Consider the following 24,283-nt stretch of genomic DNA (forward strand, 5'->3'; position numbering starts at 1 on the left):
AGAGGGTGTATACTGTTTTGGAGTAGACAAGATTCAGATTCTTTAAATGATTAGAGAGAAAAAAATGATAAAGTTCTCAGTTTTGTTATTGGTGATCTTGTCATCTGCTGGTTTCAGACATCCCTACGTAGGTAACTCCCAAATCTGTGTATCAAACCCTATTGTCTCTCTTGGGCTGCAGGCTCATGTCACTAGCTTCTAGTGGACATTTTCAACTGGATGTATTCCATAAGCATCTCAAAATTTAACATGTTCAAAACAGAACTTATTTTCTTGGCCTGCTCCCAAACCCACTCTGCTTCCAAGCCTCCCTGTTTCTCTCTGTCCACTCACCGTGATTCACAGCCTCAGAGTCATCTGCCACTCTTCAAGCTTCCTCTCCTCCATATCTTATCAGCTGCCAAATCTTGCAGGTTCTACATCCATGACATTTTTTCACATAGCCATCACCAGCCCTCATTACCTCTTCCCTATTCTTTTTTTCCCTAAGATTTTTTCAGTATTTTTCTAATTGGCCTTCCCAGCTAGTCTCCCTCCTCTCCAATCCATCCTTCATACAACTGTCCGAGTTTTATTTGCAAGGCATAGGTCAACTGCATCACATCCCTTCTCAAAGCCTGAGCAGCCCCTTCTTGCCTCCAAGATCAAATATAAGCTCCTCTTTTTGCTATTTAAAACCCTTTGCAATCTGGTTTCGGCCTACCTTTCCAGCCTTATTATGTTTTACTTCCTTTCATGCACTCTAGTTTCCAGCCAAATTGGCTTTCTTACTGTTGTTCACACCAGATTTCACTATTCATCTTCATGCCCTAGCACTGTCTCCCCGCCAAGTCTGAAATGCACTCCTTCCTTGTCCCTGCCTCTTAGAGTCCCTAGCTTTCTTCAAAGTTTAACTTTCTCCTTCATAAGCCTTTGTTGATTGCCCCGGCTAATAGTGCTCTCCCACCAGAAAATTACCTTAGATTTACTTAGTGCATAGTGCTATATTTCATTGTATGTATATATGTTAGTTCCTCTCATAAGGTCCTTGAGAGCATGGATTATTTTGGTCTGCATCCATTCAGGCAGTTAGAGGTCCCAGTGGATAGAGCCCTGGACTTGGAATTAGGAAGACCTGAATTGGAATCTTGTCTCCAACACCTATTAGCTGCCCACCTTGAACAGATCACTTAATCTATCTTACTTTCAGTTTCATCTGCAGAATGGCAGTAATATTGTAGCACCTACCTTACAGGTTTGTTGTGAGGATCCAGTAATATAATTATGTAAAGCAGTTTGTAAATACTAAAGACCTATGTAAACGCTATTATATTATTCATTACTGCTTGTTATTTTATTGATTAGAGGGTTTTTTTAAACTATAAGTACTGCTTTTGGGGTAGGAGGGAGACTGGTCTCCCTATGTCTCTGAAGCTGGAAATTTAGTATCCAACTACCATGGCCCAAATCCCACTGCTGATCAGCACAGAAACTTTGACATGTTCCATTTATAACCTGGGCCATCTTGCCCTTCCCAAGACAGCCTGCCCCCCAACCCGTTTCCTGACTCCTGGAGGCTCAGCACACTGGTACTAGCTTTAGTTCAGACACCTGGTTGTCCTTAGCCCTCCTGCAGCTCAGAACTGCAGAAAAGATTACCCAGCTTTTCTAATTGCCATAACTCCTTACTGGTCATCAAATTATTCTCACCTAAATGTGGAGACATTCCCTCTTATTATTATTCCCTCCCTAAAGAAGGAAAGCAGTATGCTAAAATCTTTTGCATGGCAATCCAGACTTCATGAGCTTGAAGGCTGTTACCAGAATCCTGCCCCAAACAGGAAAGTTTCATGTTGTGCTTTTCTGTTTTGGCATGGTTGTTCCCTCCCTGGCCAAGTAAATCTAGTTAGAGGCTGACTGCATTGTCACAATGGCAGCCTCCCAAGCCACTGCCAATTCACCATAGCCGATAGCCAGCAGAGCCAGTCAGTAGTAGTAATAGCAGAAAGTTTACCACTGCTCTTGCCTGCAGAAGAGCTTGGAGGGAGTCCTTATCGTAAGCCCTAGTGGGGAGTAGCCCATGCCAAGGAGGGAGGGTGACTGCCTTTGTTTTAGAGGGTAGGTGTTTTGAGAAAAGCTTTCTTTGCAGGGAGGTCAGAAAGAAGCAAGGGTTATAAGATCTTCTCCTATTTGCAAATGTGTAAACTGTACAATACTCTTGCTGTTTTTTCATTCCAACAGCATTTGTTCTTGAGAAAGATAGCCCAGGCAGTGTTCTCATGGACCTGATTAATGGGTTTGGGCTCAGCAGGTTAAATTCTGGAATAATTTTTTATCAGGGATAATGTGTTCCAGTTTGATATTCTAATGAAAAGACAAATACTTTTCGCTTAGAGAGTAGCATGATGAAAGCCATCAAATTAAATCACAAGTTAAGATAATGAAGAGATGTCTTCTAACACAGTGACTGATGTCAAGGGAAATCTGGCTTTCTCTGCATTCACCTATAAATACATAGTACTACATTTATGCAGGACATTTGAAAATGTCAGAGAAATTCCATAGCATATCCTACAGAACATTCTCTAGCTATGAACATACTCTTAGCCCTGATTCTTTGATATTTGGGTACTAGAAATACCCTTTTAATCAATCTCCTTGCCTCTTCCCTCTCTGGCCCATCCCATGCATGTCAAGGACAAGATGGTTAGTCCAGGACTTGTCTACAAGGCTAAGTAAATAATTAAAGAGTGGTCAGGACAGAGGAGACCAATCAAATCTCTGGACCCCCTGGCCACAGTGTCATAAAATAATCACTACTGGAAAAGATTTTAGAGACTATCTAGTTCACCTCCTTCATTTTTCATATGGGGAAATTGAAGCCTAGAGAAAGAAAAAACTTTGGCAAAGGTTATCCAGAAAATTTATAGCACATTTGTAATAAAATTCAAGGCCTCTGTCTGTCCCAAGGTTGAGAATTCTTTTTACTACATCATGCTGCTTTATAACCCATGCTACATCATACACAAAAGCAGAGATATGACCTATGTTATCAATCAGACAAACAGTTATTAAGTACCTACTGTGTGCCAGGCACTGAACTAGGCAGTTTTGTTACAAAGACAAAAAAAAAAATGAAACCGCCTGCCTTCCAAAGAGTTTAATTATATGGAGGTGGAGGTGGGTTTCGGGGGGAGGCAGGGCAGAGACAACTTGTACATATGTAAGTATATACAAAAAAATAAGATAAACATGAAATCTTGAATTTCATTAGTATAGGGAACTCCCAGATGAGGAAATGCTATCCACCAAGAGACTGGCACCTTCCCTGCAACTTACATAGTCTTCAAAAATCACCAATGACATTGAGAAGCTAAGTGACTTGCCCAGGATCACACATATGTCAGAGATGGAACTTGAACCCAGGTCTTCCTGGCCAGCTCTCTATCCACCATGCCATAGTCTCTCATAGAATAAACATAAGGTAGCTTGGGAATAAAGATACTAATAGATGGGGAAATCAGGAAAGGTTTCATGTAGAATGTGGCACTTGAGTTGAGTCTTGACAGAAGCAAGGGATTCTATAAGAGAGATATGAGGAGGAAGTCATGGGAGAAAGCTGGTGCAAGCTATGGAAATAAGAGATGGGTTGCTGTGTACAAAGAACTGCAGGAAGTTCAAAAGGGGTTTGTATAATGAAGGAGGAAAAATAGGTTGGGGTCAGGTGTGTTGGGTTTTGCAAACCAGGTTTATCTTTTCTCTAAAGGCAAGAGGGAGCAGCTAGAGTTTATTGAGTAGCAGAGTGACTTGGTCAGTTCTACATTTAATCACTGGTAGCTCTGTGGAAAATGGATTGGCATAGGCTAAGGTGAGGGCTTGGTATGTAGTGAGAAGGGGTCAAATGCTAGAGATGAGGTGGAATTAGAAACAGCAAGATTTGGCAACTGATTGGATACATAGAGTGAGAGAGAGGAGTTAATAATAGCAAGAGTTACAACCCTGGGAGGCTAGAAGGAGAATGTGGTACCTCAAAAGTAATCGAAAAAAATGGAAAAGGAGTGACTTTAAGGGAAAAGAGATTAAGTTCTTTTTTGAACATGAATTATATATGTCTAATTGGCAGGTGGTAATGTTAAACTTAATTTTAAGAGAGGGACTTGGTTGGTAATCTCTGGGAGTTACATACAAAGAGAAGATAATTAAACCCATGTGAACCTATGAGGTTACCAAGTGAGGGTGTAGAGAGAGAAAAGGAAAGAGTGTTAGATGGAGCTTTGGGGTGTGTCCAGAGTTGAGAGACTTGATAAGGACCATAAGCCACCAAAAGAGAGGGAAGGATGGTCAGATGGGTAGAAGGAGAACAAGAAAAATGCATGTATGAATGAATGAAAAAGCACTTACTAAACACATGTGCCAAAAATTATCCTAAGCAGTGGGGAATAAAACCTCTCGAGGATCTCATACTTTCATTTAGAGAGAAAACATATAAGAGAAAAATCAGCTTCTGGGAAGGAAAGCCTTGGTAATGTCACAAAAACTCAGGGAAGAGAAAATATCCATGAGACAGTGGTCAGCAATATCAGATGCTATGTAGAGGTCAACGAGGATGATGACTTCTCTTCTAAACCTCCTTTTCTTTTACAAGTGCCACCTTTCTTCCAGTCTTCAAGGTCTGTAACTTTGGCATTATTCATGAATTAGATTTCTCTCCCCCCAGAGATCAAATTGCCATCCTCACCATGTCTCCCATCCGAGCCCTTTTCTGAACTCAGATTCAGTCTCTCCTCACGTCTTACCTAGATTATTGTGATATCCTACCAATTGGTCTCCCTCCTTCACATTGCTGCTAAAGTGTTTGTCCTTAAGTGCAACTCTGACAAGATGATTTCTCTACTCACTCTATCCAGTGGTTTCCTATTGTCTCTAAAATCAAATGTAAAATCTTTTTAGCTTTTAAAATCCTACACAGCTTTAGAAGGCAACAGATGGTGGAGTAATCCCAGACTCTGATTTGCTGGAGCAAGATCTTTGATAGTATGAGGAGGCAAGGGATTCAAGAGTGTAGCTAGTGCAGGATGAAAGCCTGGGAAAGAGCTGAGGGAACAGAGTGATTGAAGATCACAGAGCGATAAAAAAACAAAAAAAAACAGGGTTTGGGTGTGCAAGGGAGAGGGAGAAGTAGAATGACAATAGATTGTGATCACAAAAGGGAATTTCAGAGTTCATGAATATAGAACGTGGAAGTTCTTGCTACCACTCATGGGTTGTGGTAAGATCTAGGGAGGCAACTAGATAGCCTGGAGCACTGGGCCTGGAATCAGGAATCTAGCTGGAATCCAGCCTCAGATACTTACTAGCTATGTGACCCTGGGCAAGTCACTTGCCTTTTCTTTGCCTTAATCCACTGGAGAACCAAATGGCAAACCAATCCAGTATCTTTGCCCAGAAAATCCCATGGGCAATATGAGCATGCAGTGGTCCATGGGATCACGAAGAATGAACATCTGAACAACAACAAGATCTAGAATACAATGCAATTGAGAATATGTATATAGCTGAAGTGGGGTGGAGGAGTAGGTCATATGAAGTGAGTAAGTTAAGGAACTGTACAGTTCCTTAGGGTATGTGAGTATCTTTGTGTTTGTTGAAGTCCTTTCAGTATGAGAGCAGGAGTTGGGGAGGAGAGAAAGACCGTGAACCAAGTATTGAATTAGTTGAAGAAAGGAGAGTGTCCAGAAAGTTGGTAGATAACAGCTACTCAGATCTTGATTGGATAGTCAGTATGGATTGAGTGAACACTAAAGGAGGGTCATTGCTCCCTCAGTGATGAAGGTAGTGTTGGAGATAAAGGAAGTTGCAGTGAGGGGCAAGGAGTATTCTAACTCAACCAATGACTTTTCAGGTGTGAGGGAAAGTACGTCTTAGTGAAAGAAAATAGGAGCAAGACAGGAAAAGATTAAAGATGAAAGCATATTTGCCAGCTATGGAGTAGGTCTTTTAAAATGCACAGTGGAAGGGATGAGCAGGTTTACAGTAGGACATTGTGGGATAGAAATAAGGGAGAAGGCAGTGGGAGAAACAGAATGGGGTTTCTACCATGACAACTTGAGGTTGAAAATCACTGAGATAGAGAAGGTATTACAGGGTGGGGGCCTAGCAGTATCTGACTGATAGAAGATGCTTAATAAATGATCGATTGATTGTTAATTATTGAGAAACAAGTCCATATAGGTCAGCAACATCCCTAAAGGTTGAACTTCAGGGTGGAATCTTGTCAGAGCATTAGGCAGTAGCATGTAGCTGGAAAGCTGGAAGGAGGAAAGGGGATGAGGAGAGGTCCCTGCACAGGGCCAGACTCATGGACCAGGGTCAGACTGATGAAAGGAGCACAGTGGAATGGGAACCAGGTGAGATGATGCTTCCCTCTCTCTTTACCAAGACTAGTGGAGGGGATACAATGAAATGTCATTTTCTTCCTAATGTGAGAAGGAAGGTTTAAAGTATGAATCTCAATTTGGGCAAAAGGTCTTAGTCGTCAGCTTAAAGTAACCACAGTGTAAATGAGGGCTGCTACTAGCAGGATGTGAGAAAAAATCATCTTTTGGCATGTTGTAGAGGAAGACATCGAATTTATTAAAATATTAGGGGGAGAAAATATGCCCACGATGACTGTTATTTCATGACAAAATGATTTCTCATTCCCTACCACCAAACTGCCAAGGTAGGAAAGAAAGCTAAACCAACACAAAATAAATCCATTAACAATTGAAGTCATGTGGCTAAGATATTTTCTTTCCCTTTGTTTCAGCTCTCTGCCCAAATGTCATGAACCAACGACACCTTGGAACTCTCAGGTACCTCTTCTACAAGAGGTTTGTCGAGGTATGCCTGCATAGCATATGCAAGATGTTTATTCCTAAGAAGGTTTGTCTGTCTAAAAACAAAAAAGAAGGACCTCTGCTTCTGTACTTCTGTACTCCTGAGAAAATACAACGCAATTCAATTTAAAATGTTTCTGACCATTGGACATAGAGTGCCTGCCATATAGTAGGCACTTACTGAATGTTTGCTGACTAATTGATAAAGTCATCAAGAACATGGAAGAGAAATACAGCATACCTGTATCTCTGTCAGTGGCTTTAGTCAGTCCATCATAAGCATTTAATGCTGTGCCAAATTGTCTTTGGAATCCTGTGAAATACTCCCCTCTGATGTACATCAGATTGCATCATCTGCACTGTAACCTGCTATTCGGGATAGTACTTTCCACTTGGATTCAAGGGTACAAATTTTCAAAGACAATGTTCTGTTCTGCTTCCTGCAGCACAGCCAAATCTGGACTTCTGCTCCCTTCAGATTGGACAAAAAGGCTGAACACTTGCATGAATAAAAATGGCCATGACCGTGTATGTCTCAAGTCACCTTAGAAAGCAAATGCCTAGAGTCCAGGGGCCATTTTCACTGTCCATTCTCACGGATTCAGAGTTCCTGGCTCTGCTCCTAACTGTGCGACCTTAGGCAGATTATTTCACTTCTCTGGGCTTCCACATCCTCTCCATAAAATCAAGCAATTGGGCCAGATAATCTCTAAGTCCCTCACAACCTTATCAGTCCATGAGTTGAGCAATGGCCTTGGTTCCTGCTTTCTTGGCATAGATAAACTGGTGATGATAATACGTGCGCTCATGAAGGGAAACCGTGTGGGCCAAGGGATACATCTGAGTGGCTGCAGTTTGTGTCCTCTCCTCTGCCCCAGCAGGTCTCACAGGAGCTCACATCAGGTTGACTTCTAAATAGGAGGAAGAGAATACATTGCAGGTCCTAATAATTCATCCACATTCTGGGGTAAAGAGAAGGGCACTGAGGGGAACTGACAGCACTTTTTCACAGAGAAAATCATCAACAAGCCAATTTGCAGGTGCTGCAAACCTAACAATCCTACTGAAAAGGCTCTTCAAGCCATTGTCCATTACCTGTGAGGGACATTATATTCCTGGGGAAAGTGTCTGGATTTTTAATAACCCTGTGCTCCCTGTCAGAATCCTTTCTAGGACGAGGATGGAGGCAGGCAGTGTGGTACAGTAGAATGAGCCTTGGCTCTGAAGTCAGAGGACCTGGGTTCAAATCCCACCACAGATACTTATGTGACCTTGGGCAAGTCATTTACTCTCTGAGGTCCCTTTCAGCTCCATGTCCATGATCCTCTGGTTTCTTCTGATGGTTTTCAGCTAGAAACCACATCTGAATTCTCTGGCACTTGGGATCATTTACCTACATTAGAGGGTGAGTGACTTTTTTTTTAATTAGAGACTAGAAATCTCCCCAGGTGGTCTCTATTCATTTCACAGCTTCTCCTGTATGGTAGAAAATACATATGTAGTGTAGAATAGTGTAGAAAAGTAATTGCATTTTCCCCATGATGAATGTGGGTAGAAGGAAAGAAAAAACGGATTGAATTCCTTCACATTTACCAAAATTTTTAAAAATACAAGAAGTAAACAATTTAATGACTTTTGCTTCCACTTGTTATGTGCTAAAAACATGCTATTAGACTTTAACACACATTCATCTCCCCAGTGTGTGTCTGTTATCTCTCATAGCAGGCAGGTTTGGATTAGAGTCATGTGACAATACTGATTCACCAAAAGGCAAGAGACCTACTTTATATAGTGGAGTAGTTTTTCTGAGTGTGTGTGTGTGTGTGTGTGTGTGTGTGTGTGTGTGTGTGTGTGTGTGTAACTGCATCACAACCAATACTTCTATGGTAAATAAAAAAGTAAAAAATAAATGTTGCATAAAATCCTAGAAAAATTAGAACCATTTTACTCATCTTTTAGCTTATTCACTGTGTTATCAAAATCACAACCCAGGTTGCTTTTGGACAAGTACACAAAAAGGCCACAATGAGGGCTATAGAATGCCTATGAGAAAACAGTTGCTTTCTTAACTAGTGAGCTGGATGGGGCCCTCAGAGATCATCTGATTCAACTACCTCATTTTATGGTTAACGAAACTGAGGCCCCGGTCCAGGCTCATACAAGTAAAAATAGAAAACCTGGGATTTGAACTCAGATTCTCTGTACCTAAATCCAGAGCTCTTTCCAATGTACCATGCCTACTCATGAGTTAAGGTTTCATTTGGAATTTGTATTCCTCTTCCCAGAATAACCAGAAAGTAATCAGAGTGTGAGGATGGAAAAGGCTGTGTGAGAAGCTGGAGTTCCTGTATTCCACTCTTTTGAAGGAAAAAAATCACTGGGTATATTTTGAATTAGATATGTTGTCCTTATGGCTAAAGTTTGAGTGTTGACAGTAGAAAATGAGTCAGGTAATTTATTTCAAGTCAATTACTATGAATCTTGTGGTCTTGTGGAAGAACTGTCTTCCCCTTCACGTCTAATGCCTTTACACCAGAAGATTAATTTAAGAAAATAGTTACATATCTGTTTTAATTGCTTTTCAGAAAAGTATGACCCAGGAGAACTGGGAAGATCACATTCAGGTAAGTAATTAACTCACTGAAAACGTTTGAGCACTGAGTTAAGAGCCTAGGACTAAACTCTCTTTGACCTGTTAAGTGAGGCAGTGGAGGCCCATAGAAGAAAAAGATTTAGGGTGTTCTGAAATGCATGACATAAAGTAAAGGAAGCTTGCCAGCTTCCTAGGAGCTTGGCCATTTTTGCAAGGGAGATATATAGTCCCTTCTTAATTGTATGCATATGCAGCTAGGTAGAAGTAGGAATTTTAATATGTATTTATTATTGTGAAGCTATATAAGGTAAGAGAAGACTAAAAACCTACTTAGCTATGTAAAAAATATAAACTATAAGATGAACAGGTTTGTTTTGAATGTGATAAGGTATATTTTTATGCACATCTATCTTAAGGCACCAATTAACCCTTTTACATATGTACTGGTCCATCTGAATATTAGTATATAGCCTACATGGAGGAGAAAGCTTGAATCAGAGCTTAAAAAGCAATGAAGTTAATTTTTAACTTTAGTTGAATTCTCAAAAGCTGACAAAACTACATTATTGCTTTTTAACTCATTAAAATTTTTTGTTATTAATTGATTGGTTTAAAGCCATAAATAGAAGCCTATATTTGTACTTACCTCTGCATGAACATCCATAAAATTCTTTGCTACAGGTCCAGACTTACCTCTGGACAAATAAACCATTTACTGTATGTAAGATCTGACATTTTCATCTACTCACAACTTGTGGGATCTGACATTTCGGAATTTACTCAGAATTGTGAAAACTAACGTTTAGTTCTGGCTCCATTACCAAAGGAAAGGGCTGTAACTCTGTGCTAAGTGGACTGTTGAGGACATCCTTTCAGGCCATGGGTTTGTACATGGCATACACAGTGTTGCCAGATGAATGTAGAGGAAATATTCTAAGCTTCTTATAAATCACATTCCACGAACACTCAAATGAAAGATAAATGCAATCAAGAGTTCATAAATTCATCTTCACAAAAAACCACTGGCCATGTATTCACTTGAAGTGCCTGCAGAGGACAATTGATCGATCTTGTATTATAATGTATGTACCTTTCTGGCAATTTTCTAATCAATACAAGTCCCTTCCTACAAAGAACTTCCCTGTCATATGTCCTAGCCCCAGCTTTGACAAGGGAGGTGGTTCTCTGGCCTTACATGAAGGAAATAATAACCCCTACCAGAACTGAAATCCCAAAGAAATCATTCCACAATCAGGTGTGTTTCTCTTTCCTTGCTCAGACTGTGTAAACAAAGCAATGGTAAAGTAAGCAATGATCTCTGCTCCTTTATGAAATCATATTGACTGGTTTGATTGTGAAGCTTTAGAGTATCCTCAAATGTCACCCCTAACCATGCCTGGACCCCCTTCTCTTCATCCTTTCTACTGTCACACTTAGTATTCTCATCAGCTTCCATGGGTTCCATGATCACCTCTGTGTAGGTGATTCTCAGATCTATATATCTAGCCCTTTCCTCATCTGAGCTCCAATCTTGAATCTCCAGCTGCTTTTTGGACATTTTGAATTGCATATCCTCTAGGCGTTTCAAAATCAACATGTCCAAAACATTCTTTTTACCCCCAAATCCTCTTCTCTTCCTAATTTCCCTATTACTATTAAGGGGTCCCACCATCCTTCTAGTTCCCCAGACCCTGAACCCCCAATATCATCCTTGACTCTTCAATTGTATTCACTCCACATATATAGTCTAATGTCAAGTCTTGGCGTTTGTACCTTTTACAATATTTATGTGTGCACATATCCTCATTCACATTTGAATTATTAATAGAAAGCAGTAGCCTTCTGGTTGATTTGCCAGAGATGGACAGACTTGTTTCTCAAGTCTCTCCCCATTTCAGTTCATCTTCTACTCAGCTACAAAAGTGATTTTCCTAAAGCATGTCATTGCATTTCTCTACTCAGTAAACTCTAGTGATTCCCTCTTACATCCAGGATCAAATATAAATTCCTCTCTTTGGCATTTAAAGTTCTTTAGACTCTGGACCATTCCTGCCTTTCCTATCTTTTTACACTTTACTTCCCTCCAAACACCCTACTATCTGACTTTACTGCCCTTCTGGCTGGTAGTCAAACACAGCGCCTCTTTACTGTTAGTGACTTTCCATTAGCTGTACATGATGCCTAGAAAGCTCTTCCCCCTTCTTTCACCTTCTGGCTTCACTGAGTCCCTTCAGGACACAGTTGTTTGCATGTTGTCTTTCCCATTAGAATGTGAGTAGTCTAGGGCAGAGACCATGTTTTTGCCTGTCTTTGTATATCACAGTGATTGGCATATAATAAGTGCTTAATAAATGTTTACTGGCTGACTGACCAACTGTCATACAGGTCCATAGAATTATATGAGAGGAAAAACAATCTCTTGACTGGATGCAGAACTCTTATACTGTACCCCTTGGTTAATATGGTTGGGGATTAGAAAAAAATTAAGTGTACATAACACTAAAGCTAAACTTAAATATAAACTACTCTTTGATTCTGAGAGCAATTGAAAGGTCACTTATGAATTTCAGTTATACATATATGCTAGATCAACAGAAATACTGGTTACTAGATGTGTCTGGGTTCATAGAAAGTTGAAGATTTGGTTTTTTACCTATGACGGTCTTAATAAGAGACAATGTCACTCCCTCACTGGCTGAACAAGGGCTAGGTTTTGTTCCTTGAGCCTCTCAGCGATTAGTAAATTGTTGAATGTAATAAGAAGTCACATCCTATTGGGTGTTATCTATATGGTCCCATCACTTAGCAAGACTTATGTCATGGTGTCAACAAAAGTCATCTGTGGGCATTTCCAAAGTAGAGTAACTGTGATCTCATTCATAAGATACTGGCAACTCTTACTTGGTTTTTATCTATGGATGGGGAGGCACTAAGCTGAGGAGGGTGCAGGAAGGCATGCACTAGCATTACCCAAAGAAGAAACTTGTGAAATATCTCTGAAGATCCCTGTCTTCCCCAGCATACCTGATGAGGCCCCCAGGCTTGCCTTCTCTAATCTAGAACAGTGATTAGATGTTGAGTTTTCTGGCTCTTCCTCTGAGGGTAAAGGCAGAGAAGGAGACAATGACCATGGCCGACAGACAGGGTTTTGAAAAGAGTTTGTTTCTTTTCTGGCCCTTTGGTGTTTGACCTCACTCCCTAAATACCTTACAGCAAAGTTAGGGAGATAATTGAGGAAATGTCTGACAACCTGGAAAAAACAGAAATGAACTAGCTTCTCCTCCCCAAAGTAAATCTGACCTCAGCCTGGCATTCAAGGTTCCCGATGATATTACCCAAATTTACCATTCCATTTTCTTCCTCTCACTGCTACAGCCAAAGGTAAAGAGGAAGTAAAGTGTAGGGTACAGCAAATACTTACTTGCTTGCTTTCCCTTTACCACCTCTTTGCCTTTGTTACCTTCCTCTTCCTGGAATTCCCCTCCCCTCATTCCCACCTATTAAAATCTCATAAATGCCAAGGGACATCAGGTTGTAGTAAAGAGAATCCAAAAGATCTGAGATTGAATTCTGGCTCTGCTTTTACCTACCTGTGTGACCATGGTGAAAACACAACCTTTCAGAACCTTATCTGTCCAGGTGAGGATTTAGAGCAGAAGGTCTTGAACTTTCTTTTCATCTCTCAGTGCTGTGACTGTCCCTATACTTTGGTTGAATCAAATAATTTTTAAAATAACTGTATTAACTGGGTCTTGGACAGCTTTTGTTATGCAGAGATTTTTGTTGCTACAGTGTTGGCTGAGACAAAAGTGAGAGCCCACACTAGTCTCTCCTTCTTCCTTGGGGAAATGAAGCATGTGTGACCCACAGGCTCTGCTTCTTGGAGCAAGACAGCCCAGCAATTTGGTTGCAAAGCTGTCTTTGCTGCTCCTACTGCTTCCACATTCCAGTCTAGTAGCAAAGAGAAAACCCAAACGTTTGACCATTATCTTCAGGTGCTTTTGGAATACAGCCATCTCTGCTTTGTACCCCAGCAGCTGTGGAACAGCTGTATAGGAACTCTGCCCAACTATTTAAGACTCAAAGTGAAGAAAAACAGCACATCCAATTGAGACTTCGAGGGGAATCTCTGGCCGAATGCAATCCCTTTACTTGGAGTTTTGCCAGGGTGCTCTCCATTTCAGTTCTATACATGGGGTAGGGATTCTTGCTGGTTTTGATTACATGGGAATCGTGAAGTTGTTCACTATTACTTAAGGGTGCATTGGGACTTGGACCAAAGGTGCATCCTAAGCACCTGCTCCCATTTGGTGTGCAAATGATAAGATGTTTGTCCTGCCCAGTTCACATGGGAATTCCATTTCAGAGCCTGAACTAGCCCCTGACCTCCTAAGGCTCAGGCCCTCATTTTCTCTTGACTAGACCAGCTCCATCACTCAGGCTGCTGACCTCTCATGCCCCAACAGATCTTTGCTGTAGTGATGAAGGCTTCCTGCAAAAGCCAGCTGCTAAGCCAGCTCAGCACTGGGGAACCTCAGAGCCTCTCTTCTGTCTTCTCTATTGTCAGTCAGAAGCTTTATGGATTTGTTTGCTTTTCTACTTTAAATGATTTTACCATGAAAATCAAATGATTTTAGCACATGAGCCCTATTCTCAGCAGAGGGCTGCAGGGGCAGATGCCAGGAATTGTAGCAAACATATAACCATATTCCCACAAAACCTTTAGTTTAGTTGCAAGTAAATTGTGGCAGATGTGAACTTCAGACATTAAAATGTGTTATTTGTTGGCATTGTAGAATCATCAGAAGAGAATTTTGAGTCATTTTTACTCATTTTAGGGAGTAAGAGAGCTAGATCATCCCACACTGGCAAGAGTGAGAAGCAGATTTGCTAGATGTTGGGAGGTTAAGGATCTCAAGTTCATTACCACTTCCTTTGGTAATATACATTCATGAATCAAAAAACTCTCAGTCATAAATTTCTTCTCTGTACCTAAACATCATTCCTCATATTTATAGCTTTCACCTGTTTTTCTTTCTTTAGAGGTAGATCAATAAATAGACATCAAATAACTTTCAGTAATGAGCTTGTCAGCCTATTCTAGCATATTTGGTCCTCATGGGTGTTTTATGAGCTAATGAAGAGAATTTTGTCTACATTGTCCACCTGGGACTTTGAGTCTTTGCTTTATCCCCAGCTCCTACCCACCCAAAATTTGGACTCCACTCTAGAAACCACACTAGGCTCAAATAGGCGAGCCTTTATCTTCTCTTGCCCAGAATTAAGCCTCCACCTCATTTTCTGGGCCACCTGGGCTAGACCTTTCCTTAACTTTCCAGCACACATTTGTGTGTCTTCCTGAGTTAGAATGTAAGCTTCTTGAGAGCAGAGATTGTCTTGCTTGCTTATATTCTTATCCCTAGCATTTAACACAGTACATAGTACGTACTTACTAAATGCATGTTTGCTCTCTCCCTTTCCTTCCCCCTCTCTCCTCCTCCTTTGCTTCCTCCTTTCTTTTTTTCCTTTCATCTGCTTCTCTGTGTGTACCTTTAGAAGTAGAATTATTTATCTGGTATTCAGCATTGCCCATTTCCTTTTCTTTTTTCTAATTAAGTGATGGGTATACCACTAATAATAATTGGAGGTGTCATGTAACTGTCTGTAAATCTACTTAACTGCACTATCATTTCAGCTACATTTATATATTTTGTGTACCATAAGAGAGTTTGGTCAGTCCCTAGTTGAGATCCAGATATGCTCTATCTTTGGTATTGCCCTGGTAACTCTTTCAGCAAAGAAAATGTGGTTAGTTTATCATGACTTGTTCTCAGTCAACCCTTGCTGACTACTAGTGATTGCTGCATTTCTTTCTAAGTGTTCATAAACCAGCTCTTTAATACTCTAAGAATTTTGATAGGAATATAATTCTAGAATGGTCTAACTATTGTGGAACTCAGGGAAGGCACAATAAAGAGCTTAAAGTCTGTAGGCCAGAGAAAACCTGATGAGAGACCAGATCTGTTTGATGCTACAGTGGCTTAGGAGGCATAAATGATTCCTGCCCCACCATCAGTACTAATTTGGATTAGTTTTTAGAATCCTTTTTCAGGTGTCTGTTTTGCCCATTATCTCTTCTAAATCATGGTCAATATAGAAGGCTCCTCAAATATTTTAAAGTAATATGATGTGCTTAGAAGTGATGTTTTTTACAAAGCAGTTTATACTTCTGTCATAAATCTTTTGTAATCACTTGAAAATCCCTTCTCAGCATTCTTTCCTCTCAGTAGTTATCAGACAGTCCAATCCTGCAGCAATTATCCTGACTCATTAAATAACCTGTAAATGGGATCAGTACCTGTCTGAGAGCTGCTACAAGATACATACTGGCTTCTGTGAGGACAGGGCAAGTACCCAGTATTCACAAAGGAGTGTGGGCTCTCTGCAGTGGGTACTTTGGCCCCATTGTGCATTTAGACAAAATTACTTGACTAGTTTAGTGCCAGAAAGGGAGGCAATAAGTCCATGATGGTTTAGAGGTTTAAAAAAAGAAAGGTGTGAGTGTGCTTGGGGATTGGGGGAGATTCTCTTCACTGAGAAGTTAAATAAATGATAAGAAATAGAAAACTAATCTTCACTCATTCTGCCTGAAAGAATGCATATCTCTTAGGAATGTTGTAATTATGGATTTAGGAAATCAAGCCAATTTGCCAGAGTGTGAATTTCAAGATTTATTCATTCTGCCCTCTCAAGCATTTCTTCACCGGAACAGAAAGCGCCCAGAGTTGAAATACACCAAGAGGGATTAAACCAGAGAGAAAATCCCTGCAGGTACTTCCATTCACCAGAGATCCTGCAAACATACTTATGCTGCTTTGGCTCAGAGCCAGATGAGTTCTCGGAACCCTGGAAAATATGGAAAAGTTGTAACCTAAGTCCCTCTGGTGTGTGGAAGAGGAGCATCAGCAGGGCTGTAGTGCAGTCCTGTCATTCTCCAGGTGGTGTTAATTGTTCCTCGTAGAGAACTTTCCCAATATGCAGGGACAAAGGTAATTAGAATTTCAAGTCAGCTTAATCTTAGAAAATGAAAAAGAAGTGCCTAATGGGATTCATGCGCATGCAGAGGTTTTAAGTCACTAGTTAAAAAATTCAAACTAGAGTTGTTCATAGTTCATATGTTTATAGCAAATGAAATTGAAATCTATTTAGAGGCTTTATTACATATTAAAGGAAGCCTGGAAATATTAGTCAAAATTGCTAGGTTTGGGTGTCCAAATGACACTGTAGGTAATTTGTATAACTCAGTGTTGAGGCATGTAACCATAGAGGTAGAAGGAACCTCATAAGTCACCTAATCCAACCCCTTCATTTTGTAGTTGAGAAAACTAAGGCTCAGAGAGGTGGGTGACTTACACAAGGTCACACAACCCAAGAGATACATTTCAGGAAGTTCTTGTAAAGCAATATAGTGGGCAGGAAAGTGACCAATTAGCTCCACTGTGGGCGCATACAAGGTAACACAATTAGTGGGGTAATGAGCTAAATTATACTTTGAGGATGATGGTCTCCAAGATCATGGATTTACAAGTGGAAGGAACTTTAGGAACTCCCCAGTCCAACCCCCTCAGTATACAGTTGGGAAGGCAAAGGCCTAGAAAGCATAAATGACTTACAAAAGCAGGTAGAGTATGAGAGGTGGGTTTTGTATGTAGGTCTTCTGACTCCAGCTCTGTGGTTCTTCTCATTGTGCCACCTTGTTTTTTTTAAAAAGGGTTTAAAGCTCTATTCATAAGAATTTCAAAACTCTAGGCAAACCCATCCTACCAGTCTTTATTAGGTGTACTCTGTCCTGGCTGGGAGATTGTTGTTCCTGGATTTTAAGCTGTGGTCCAGAAATCCAAATCCCAGCTGTTCACGTTTTCTATGTCAGCTAAAACCCAGGGAAGGTATTGGGGATTAGCTTAGTGTAACGTGGCTGCCAAATAGTATAGTATGTAGGTTCCAAAAGGATTGAATGAAACTCCCGGGTGAAAGATCAGATTTTGAAAGATAGCCAGTGATGTTTGGGGCTCCCCCTAACCTGTGAGATTAGTTCCAAGAAGTCAGGTACCCGATTGTTAGAACATGTCCTTCAGTTCAACTGTCAGGACCAGAATTCTACCCAGATGGCCTATGGCAGGAACCATCGCTGATGGAAGAAAAAAAATGTCCAGATGAGTTTTAAAAAAAAAAGAGAATAGGTAGTCCAAAATCTATAATTGGTTTTGGAACATAGCTAGAGATCCAGAGAGAAACCTATATGGATACTTCTCTCCGAACCACTGAGCTGTGCTTTTGTACTTTCTCATGTCTCACTCTGCAGGTGGTAGACTGAGGCCAGCCTGAACGGTGGAAGAGAGTGGGCCCCAGGTTGGACAGGATTATTCCCAGGGCTCAGCCTAGCCCTGATAAAGAGTTCTGGAGCATTATTTTCAGTAAACTTGTTATAAATATTGATGCCTAAGTTCCCTTCTCTTTAAAAAAAAAAGTTAATGTTTCCAATTAGTAGAACATTTATTTTCTCTTCCTCTCACATCCCCTCCAATTGAACAGTTAAGAAGAAAAAAGTCATCCTAACAAACATATATGCATAATTCAGGTAAAACTGAGTCCCACATTGACCATGTCCAACGATGAATGTTTCATTCTACATTTTAAATCCATCATCTCTGTGGCAGGAAGTGGGTAACATGCTTTATCTTTGATCCTTTGGCATTGTATTTTATCATCTTACTGATCAGAGTTCTAAAGTCTTTCAAAGTTTTTTTCTTTGTAATGTTATATATAAATCATTCTCTCAGTTCTGCTCCCTTCACTTTGCATCAGTTCATAGACATGTTCCCAGTTTCCTCTGAAACTATTCATTTCTTATGAAGTAGTAAGTTTATTACATTCATATATTGTTATTTATTTAGCCATTTCCAGGTGGGCCCCTTAATTTCCATTTTTTATTACTATAAAAAGATGTATCAATATTTTTGTATATTTGGGTCCTTTTCTTCTTTCTTTGATCTCTTTGGGGCATATGCCTAATAGTGGTATCACTGGGTCAAAGAGTATTCACAGTTTCATGATTTTTAGATCATAGTTCCAAATTGCTTTCTTGAATAGCTGGACCAATTCATAGCTCCACCAACACTGTACAAGTATGCCTGTTTTCTGACAGCTTCCACCAACAATTGTTATTTTCCTCTTTTGACAGTTTTACTAACCATTGAGTTGAGGTAGAACCCCAAAGTTGATTTAATTCACACTTCTCTAATAATTAATGAATTGGAGCACTGTTTCATATAGTTGTTGATGACTTAGATTTCTTCTTTGGAAAACTGCCTCTTCATATTTTTTGACCATTTATCTATTAAGAAATGGCATTTATTCTTACAGCTTTAAATCAGTTCTTTATATGTCCTGTATATAAGACCTTTAATAGATAAGTTTACTGTAAAGATTTTTTTCCTGTTAACTATTTACCTTCTAATTTCAAGTACATTGGTTTTGTTTCTACAAAAAATAATTTACTTTTTATATAATCAAGATGTCAGTTTTATTATCCAGTCTCACATCTTCACCTGCCTATTGGACATCTGCAATTGGATGTTCCATAAACATCTTCAACTCAACATGTCCAAAACCGAATTCGTTATCTTTACCCTCTAAACACTCCCCTGTTATAAGCCCTCATCACCTCATACTTGGACTTTGGCAATAACCTTTCACTTGGTGTCCCTGACTTCATAATCTGGCTCATAACCTGCCTCCCTCCTACCTTTCCAGTCTTTTCACACCTTAAGCATCCCCATGCACTCTGCAATCCAGTAATACAGGCCTTCTTGCTGTTCCTTGAACAAAAAATTCCACCTTCCAATTCTGGGCATTTTCACTGGTATGTCCCCCATTCCTGGGGAACATACCAGTTATGTTACTTTTCCTCCTTATTGCTATCTGCAAGTGTCCCTTGCTTCCTTCAAGTCTCAGCTAAAATCCCACCTTCTACAAGAAACCTTTTCCAATCTCCTTAATGCTAGATTTATCTGACATATCTTGCTTGTACATAATTATTTGCATGCTGTCTCCTCCATCCCTATTTTTTGGTTATGAACTCTTCCCCTATCCATAGCTATGAAAGTTATTTTTTTCTTGTACTTCTAATTTGTATATGAACTCAACTTTTGGGTATAAGTCATGTATCTATTGGGATGTTGCCAGTTAGTATCTATCTTGGCAATTGGTGTGAAACACTCTAACATCCTCCTTTTTTTTTCCTCCCTGTCCTAGGAGGGGAGCAACATCTAGGAAGTAGCTATAAGTCTTCAAAAATCTTTGCCTAAAGTATTCAAATATGTCTGTCTCTTAATGTATGATTGTGAACTATATCTTCTTCATTAGTCTTACCATTCACATTATGACTACAATTTAGAAATGGAGATATTACCATTTAGGGAAAGATATACCCCAAAAGCTTAAATGTCTATAAATTCTAAGCCCATAGATATCAAGGGCAGCCAAGCAATAAAGGAAAATAAAATGGAAATTTTATGCACCTTAATTTTTTCATAGGTTTTTGTAGTCATTTGTTTTTGTCAGAGAATAGTAGACCTAAAGTCTAAATCTCAAAAGAAAGTGTATTTTCCTATAAATCCACTAAAGTTGGATTATTCCTGGGAGTAAAACCTCACACCTCAACTTAGAACTGGAAGGGACCTTACCTTCATTAAACAGAGTAGCAAGTAGAAAGCCCAGAGAGAGGAATTGAATATCCAAGGTAAAACTGATCATATATAGCAGTTGTGGAAGGAATGGAAGGTTTGGTGAATTTTCTAAAGCATACAAAGAACTGAAAAAATGTCTTAAGATGAAGAGATTAATTTAGATCTTTAGTAACTTAATGGAAATCGAATTGAATTATTTGTTCCCTGCCTATGACATTCTTCTTCCACAGCTGTACACTCTCTTTCCTGTACATCGGCTGCCTTTTTCCAGTCTTTGGTGCTCTCACCCTCCTAAAATTACTTTATCTATCCTTTAGAGATGTTTATCTGTGTATATGTCATCACCTCCTCCCTGCATTTACGTTTTGCATAATAAGTGCTTATTATTTGCTGAAGTGAATGATAGAGGGCACGGTCAATATCATTTGTGTGTAGACCATGAGGAGTAGAGTGATGTGACTTGTACTGTGGAACATCAGCATTAAGAAGGACTGCAGAAGATACTTTGTCTGACCTCTGCCTGAAAATGTACACTCATTTTCTACAGTGTTTGTGATAGTCACCCAGTTTTTTCTTGAAGACCTTTCTTGAAGGGGAACCTATTCCCTCCCAAGATAGTCCATTCCATTTTTGGACAGTTCTGATTCTTAGAAAGTTTTCTGTTCCATTGAGCACAAATTTGCCTTTCTTCAACTTCCACCCATTGCTCCTAGTTCTGCCCTATGGGGCCAAGCAGAACAAAGCTACTCCTTCCCTATGGCAGACCTTCAGCTATTTGAATACAGCTATCAGCTCCCAAATGTGTAGTTCTTTTAACCTGTATTTGTGTGGTATAGTTTCCAGTGCCCTCAGCATCCAAATCACCTACTTGCTGGACATGTCCCAACTTATTCTGTCCTTTCTAAAATGTGACCATGTAAACATGGCCCTTATTCATTATCTTTCATACTTATTTCAGTATTTTTACAGATACACGATCTCATTAGTGTTGGTATATTCTCTGCCAATGCAGGTCATAATACAGCATTCCTACTCAACTTGTGTGGTTCTTATCTATGTCTTTGCACAGATGCTCCATAGAGTTCATACTTGAAACCCTGGAGACCTTTCTCCATTGTCATTGGGGTTTTTTTCAATAGCTTATTGACAGCAATGTAATCTTCAGACTCTCCATTTGTTAACCCTCATTCATGCTTCATTACCAGCCTACCTCTTTCCCCAGTTACACGTTTTGTTGCTGTATTTTATACCTCTTATTATGCATTAATCATTGCTGGCAATATCTTGCAGCCTACTCATAAACTCACCATGTGTCTTTCTGTTGACAGTCGCATCACCTATAGCTTTGATCAAATGTTCACACGGACTCTGTGCCCAACCTGTGGTAGAGCATTCTGAGCTCGTATTGGTCTGATTAGCCACAGTCAGACACACTGAAACTTGAGTTTATCATGGTGATGTCATTTTGGTCCTCTTTGAGAACGAAGGACAGCAATCAAGCAACCAGCTTTGATCATAACATTCTGTTACCAACGACCATGTAACAAATCCAGGAGAATATTGTCATTATGGGTTTGATTTGGTGATAGTAAACAGCCCCTGGTCATTGAAAGCACTGCATATGGAATAAAGAGTTTATTTGAAGAAATCTTGTTTAGTCATACACTAGTAGAGAACAGAGTGCTAGCCTCCTGCGACACACTGGTAAGGAAGCAAGAGTAAAATCACCGATAAAATGTTTCCATTTCTTTATGGAATATAAAGAGCAGCAGTAATATTTGGTGTTAGGACCAGCTTTGGAAGTGATCTAGTCTAGGACTGAACCTGCGATGGGCTTCTGTTTCAGGGGAATGACCAAAAGACCGAGTGGGCTGGTGATTCAGTACAAAAGAATGTTGCTCTGAGCAGAGAGAGAAAGAGAACGCACAGAATGGCCTGCTGCCTCCTGGGTGCCAAGGCAGAGGTGGGACAGGAAGGGCAAAGGATATCCTGAAGAATGTGAGGGAGTTTCCATGTATTGTAGTCCATGTGGGAACCTGGGACCCTGGGAGGAGAGAGCCTGGAAAGACTCAAGGCTGTTTGGAGGATGGAAAAGACAGCCAAGGGAGGGGCCAACCCAGGGGATCTTCTCCAAGGTGGTTCAGGTGGCACACATCAATGAGACAAGAAGACAGCACTTACTCAAGTGCCAAAAGAGCACTTAGCTGGGCATTTAGCATGTGACCTGTACAGAAAGAGACTTGTTTTCTGCCTGAGAAAACATATATCTGGACAGCCATACCCCTTATTAAACAGATGAAAATCCAACCTTCCTGCTTTAAAAAAAAGAAATCAACCCCTTGTCAGTAGGCTTCTGCTATCTCAGCCATAAAAGGGTCCTAAAGCATAGATTTCAGCAGTGGGAGGGACCGTGGAGGTGATCTTGTTCTGTTCTCTCATTTTATGGATGAAGAAACAAAAGCTCACAAAGGGAATATGGCTTCCCCAAGGTCATCGTCAGAAAGTTAGTGTCAATACCATGATCTAGGTGTCTTCACTTACATCCCAGGGATCTTTTCAGGATAACTCTGTGGCAAAGTGCAGGAAGTCAGGAAGACCTGATTTCCTAGCTGTGTGACCCTGTCACTTAGCCACTGTCTGCCTCAGTTCCCTCAGCTGTAAAATGGGGATAATAACAGCACCAACCTCCCAGAGTGGTTGTGAGGATCAAGTGAGACATTTGTAAAGTACTTAGCACAGAGCCTGGTACATTGTAGGAACTTAATATATGCTTATTCTCTTCCTACATCATACTGACTCCCTAGAAACATGGTTGTGGTCCCCATTGTCTATAACATAAAATATATACTTCTTGGCCTGGCATTTAAGACTTGCACAATCTGGGTCCCACTAACCTTTCCAGACTTATTTTATACTATTCCCCTTCATGAAATCTATGTTCTAGTCAACATAGACTATTAGCTTTTGGCTAAATTATTTATATGCTTTGTCTCCTGTTCCCATGCATTCTCACAAGCCTTTCCCCTTTCCAAGAATGCATTTCTTTCTCATCTCTGCCTCTTCAAGACCCAAGTCAGGTACTGTCTACACCATGAAGTCTTCCGCTCACCCCCAATGTGATTGTTTTGTCCCTTAATGTCAAATATCTGTAGTTTGGGCGTCGTGAGAACTTTTCATTAATGCTGATTACAACCTATCTGTAACTTAGTAAATAAGTCTTAGGTAGTTGCCAGAGGTTCAAAAGTTAAGTGACTTATTCATGGTCACACAACTATTATGCATCAGAGTAAGACTTGCCAATCTCGTGTTCAGCACTCTGTTCACTATACTATACTGCCTCTCAATTTTCTTTATATTATAATTATTTTTTATGTATTATACTGCCCCCTGCACCTTCCCTTTCATTCCCCCTCAGGCTATAAGCTTCTTGAGAGCAGGGACCATTTCATTTTTGTCTTTGTATCCCATGCCCAGTCTAGTGTCTTGCACAATGTAGGTGCTTAATAAATGTTTTGAATTGAGCTGAATTAGGGTAATGAACATAGGACAAGAAGGATGTAAATCCTTCTTGGCTAAGGCAGAAAGCTTTCCCATCTATCAAGGTTAACTTAATCAATTGATTTTATTCTGACCATTCTTGCATATCACAAAGTTTTGCAAGATTTGGGCATGATGTTTTGTCCATTAGTGACTTGTCTTTTTCCCTCTGTACTATACCCTCTATGCACTTTTGTATGCCTTTTTTTTCTTCTAAAGAAAAGTCCTTGGGCCACCAACAGATTTGTCTCCTGATCTGAACCGGAGTGTCTAGCTTGAAGACAACTTCTCACCTTTCCATCATCGTAGGAATCTAAAGAATGCCAGTTGATGGCCCTGGCTACATTCCAAACATTCAAACTCTGTTTGCACTTGTGAGAAGGCAGGATAGAGAGCCTGACCACAGGATCCTCTGAGATTAACGAGTCCTTCATCAGCAGGGTTTGCCTGGCACTAAACTACTGTACCTTGGCTGTGGAATCTGCATAACTCAGAATGTTTTTAGAAAAATGCCTCCTCTTTTCATGTCTCTTCTTTCACTGATCTGA

The 24,283-nt window shown here is 40.2% G+C and overlaps 1 protein-coding gene across 6 annotated transcripts in view; it reads left to right on the forward strand.

Moving 5' to 3' along the window:
• EXD3 (exonuclease 3'-5' domain containing 3) overlaps positions 1–24,283 on the forward strand; it is a 429,786-nt gene that overhangs the window by 203,444 nt on the left and 202,059 nt on the right. For all 6 annotated transcript variants that reach the window (XM_072633114.1, XM_072633118.1, XM_072633119.1 and 3 more), the window contains 2 exons: positions 6,788–6,861; positions 9,443–9,481. In XM_072633114.1, coding sequence (XP_072489215.1) covers positions 6,788–6,861; positions 9,443–9,481 — 113 coding nt within the window. The remainder of the gene's footprint in view (positions 1–6,787; positions 6,862–9,442; positions 9,482–24,283) is intronic.

Source organism: Notamacropus eugenii, chromosome 1, assembly GCF_028372415.1.
Source record: "Notamacropus eugenii isolate mMacEug1 chromosome 1, mMacEug1.pri_v2, whole genome shotgun sequence".
NCBI classification, from domain to species: domain Eukaryota; kingdom Metazoa; phylum Chordata; class Mammalia; order Diprotodontia; family Macropodidae; genus Notamacropus; species Notamacropus eugenii.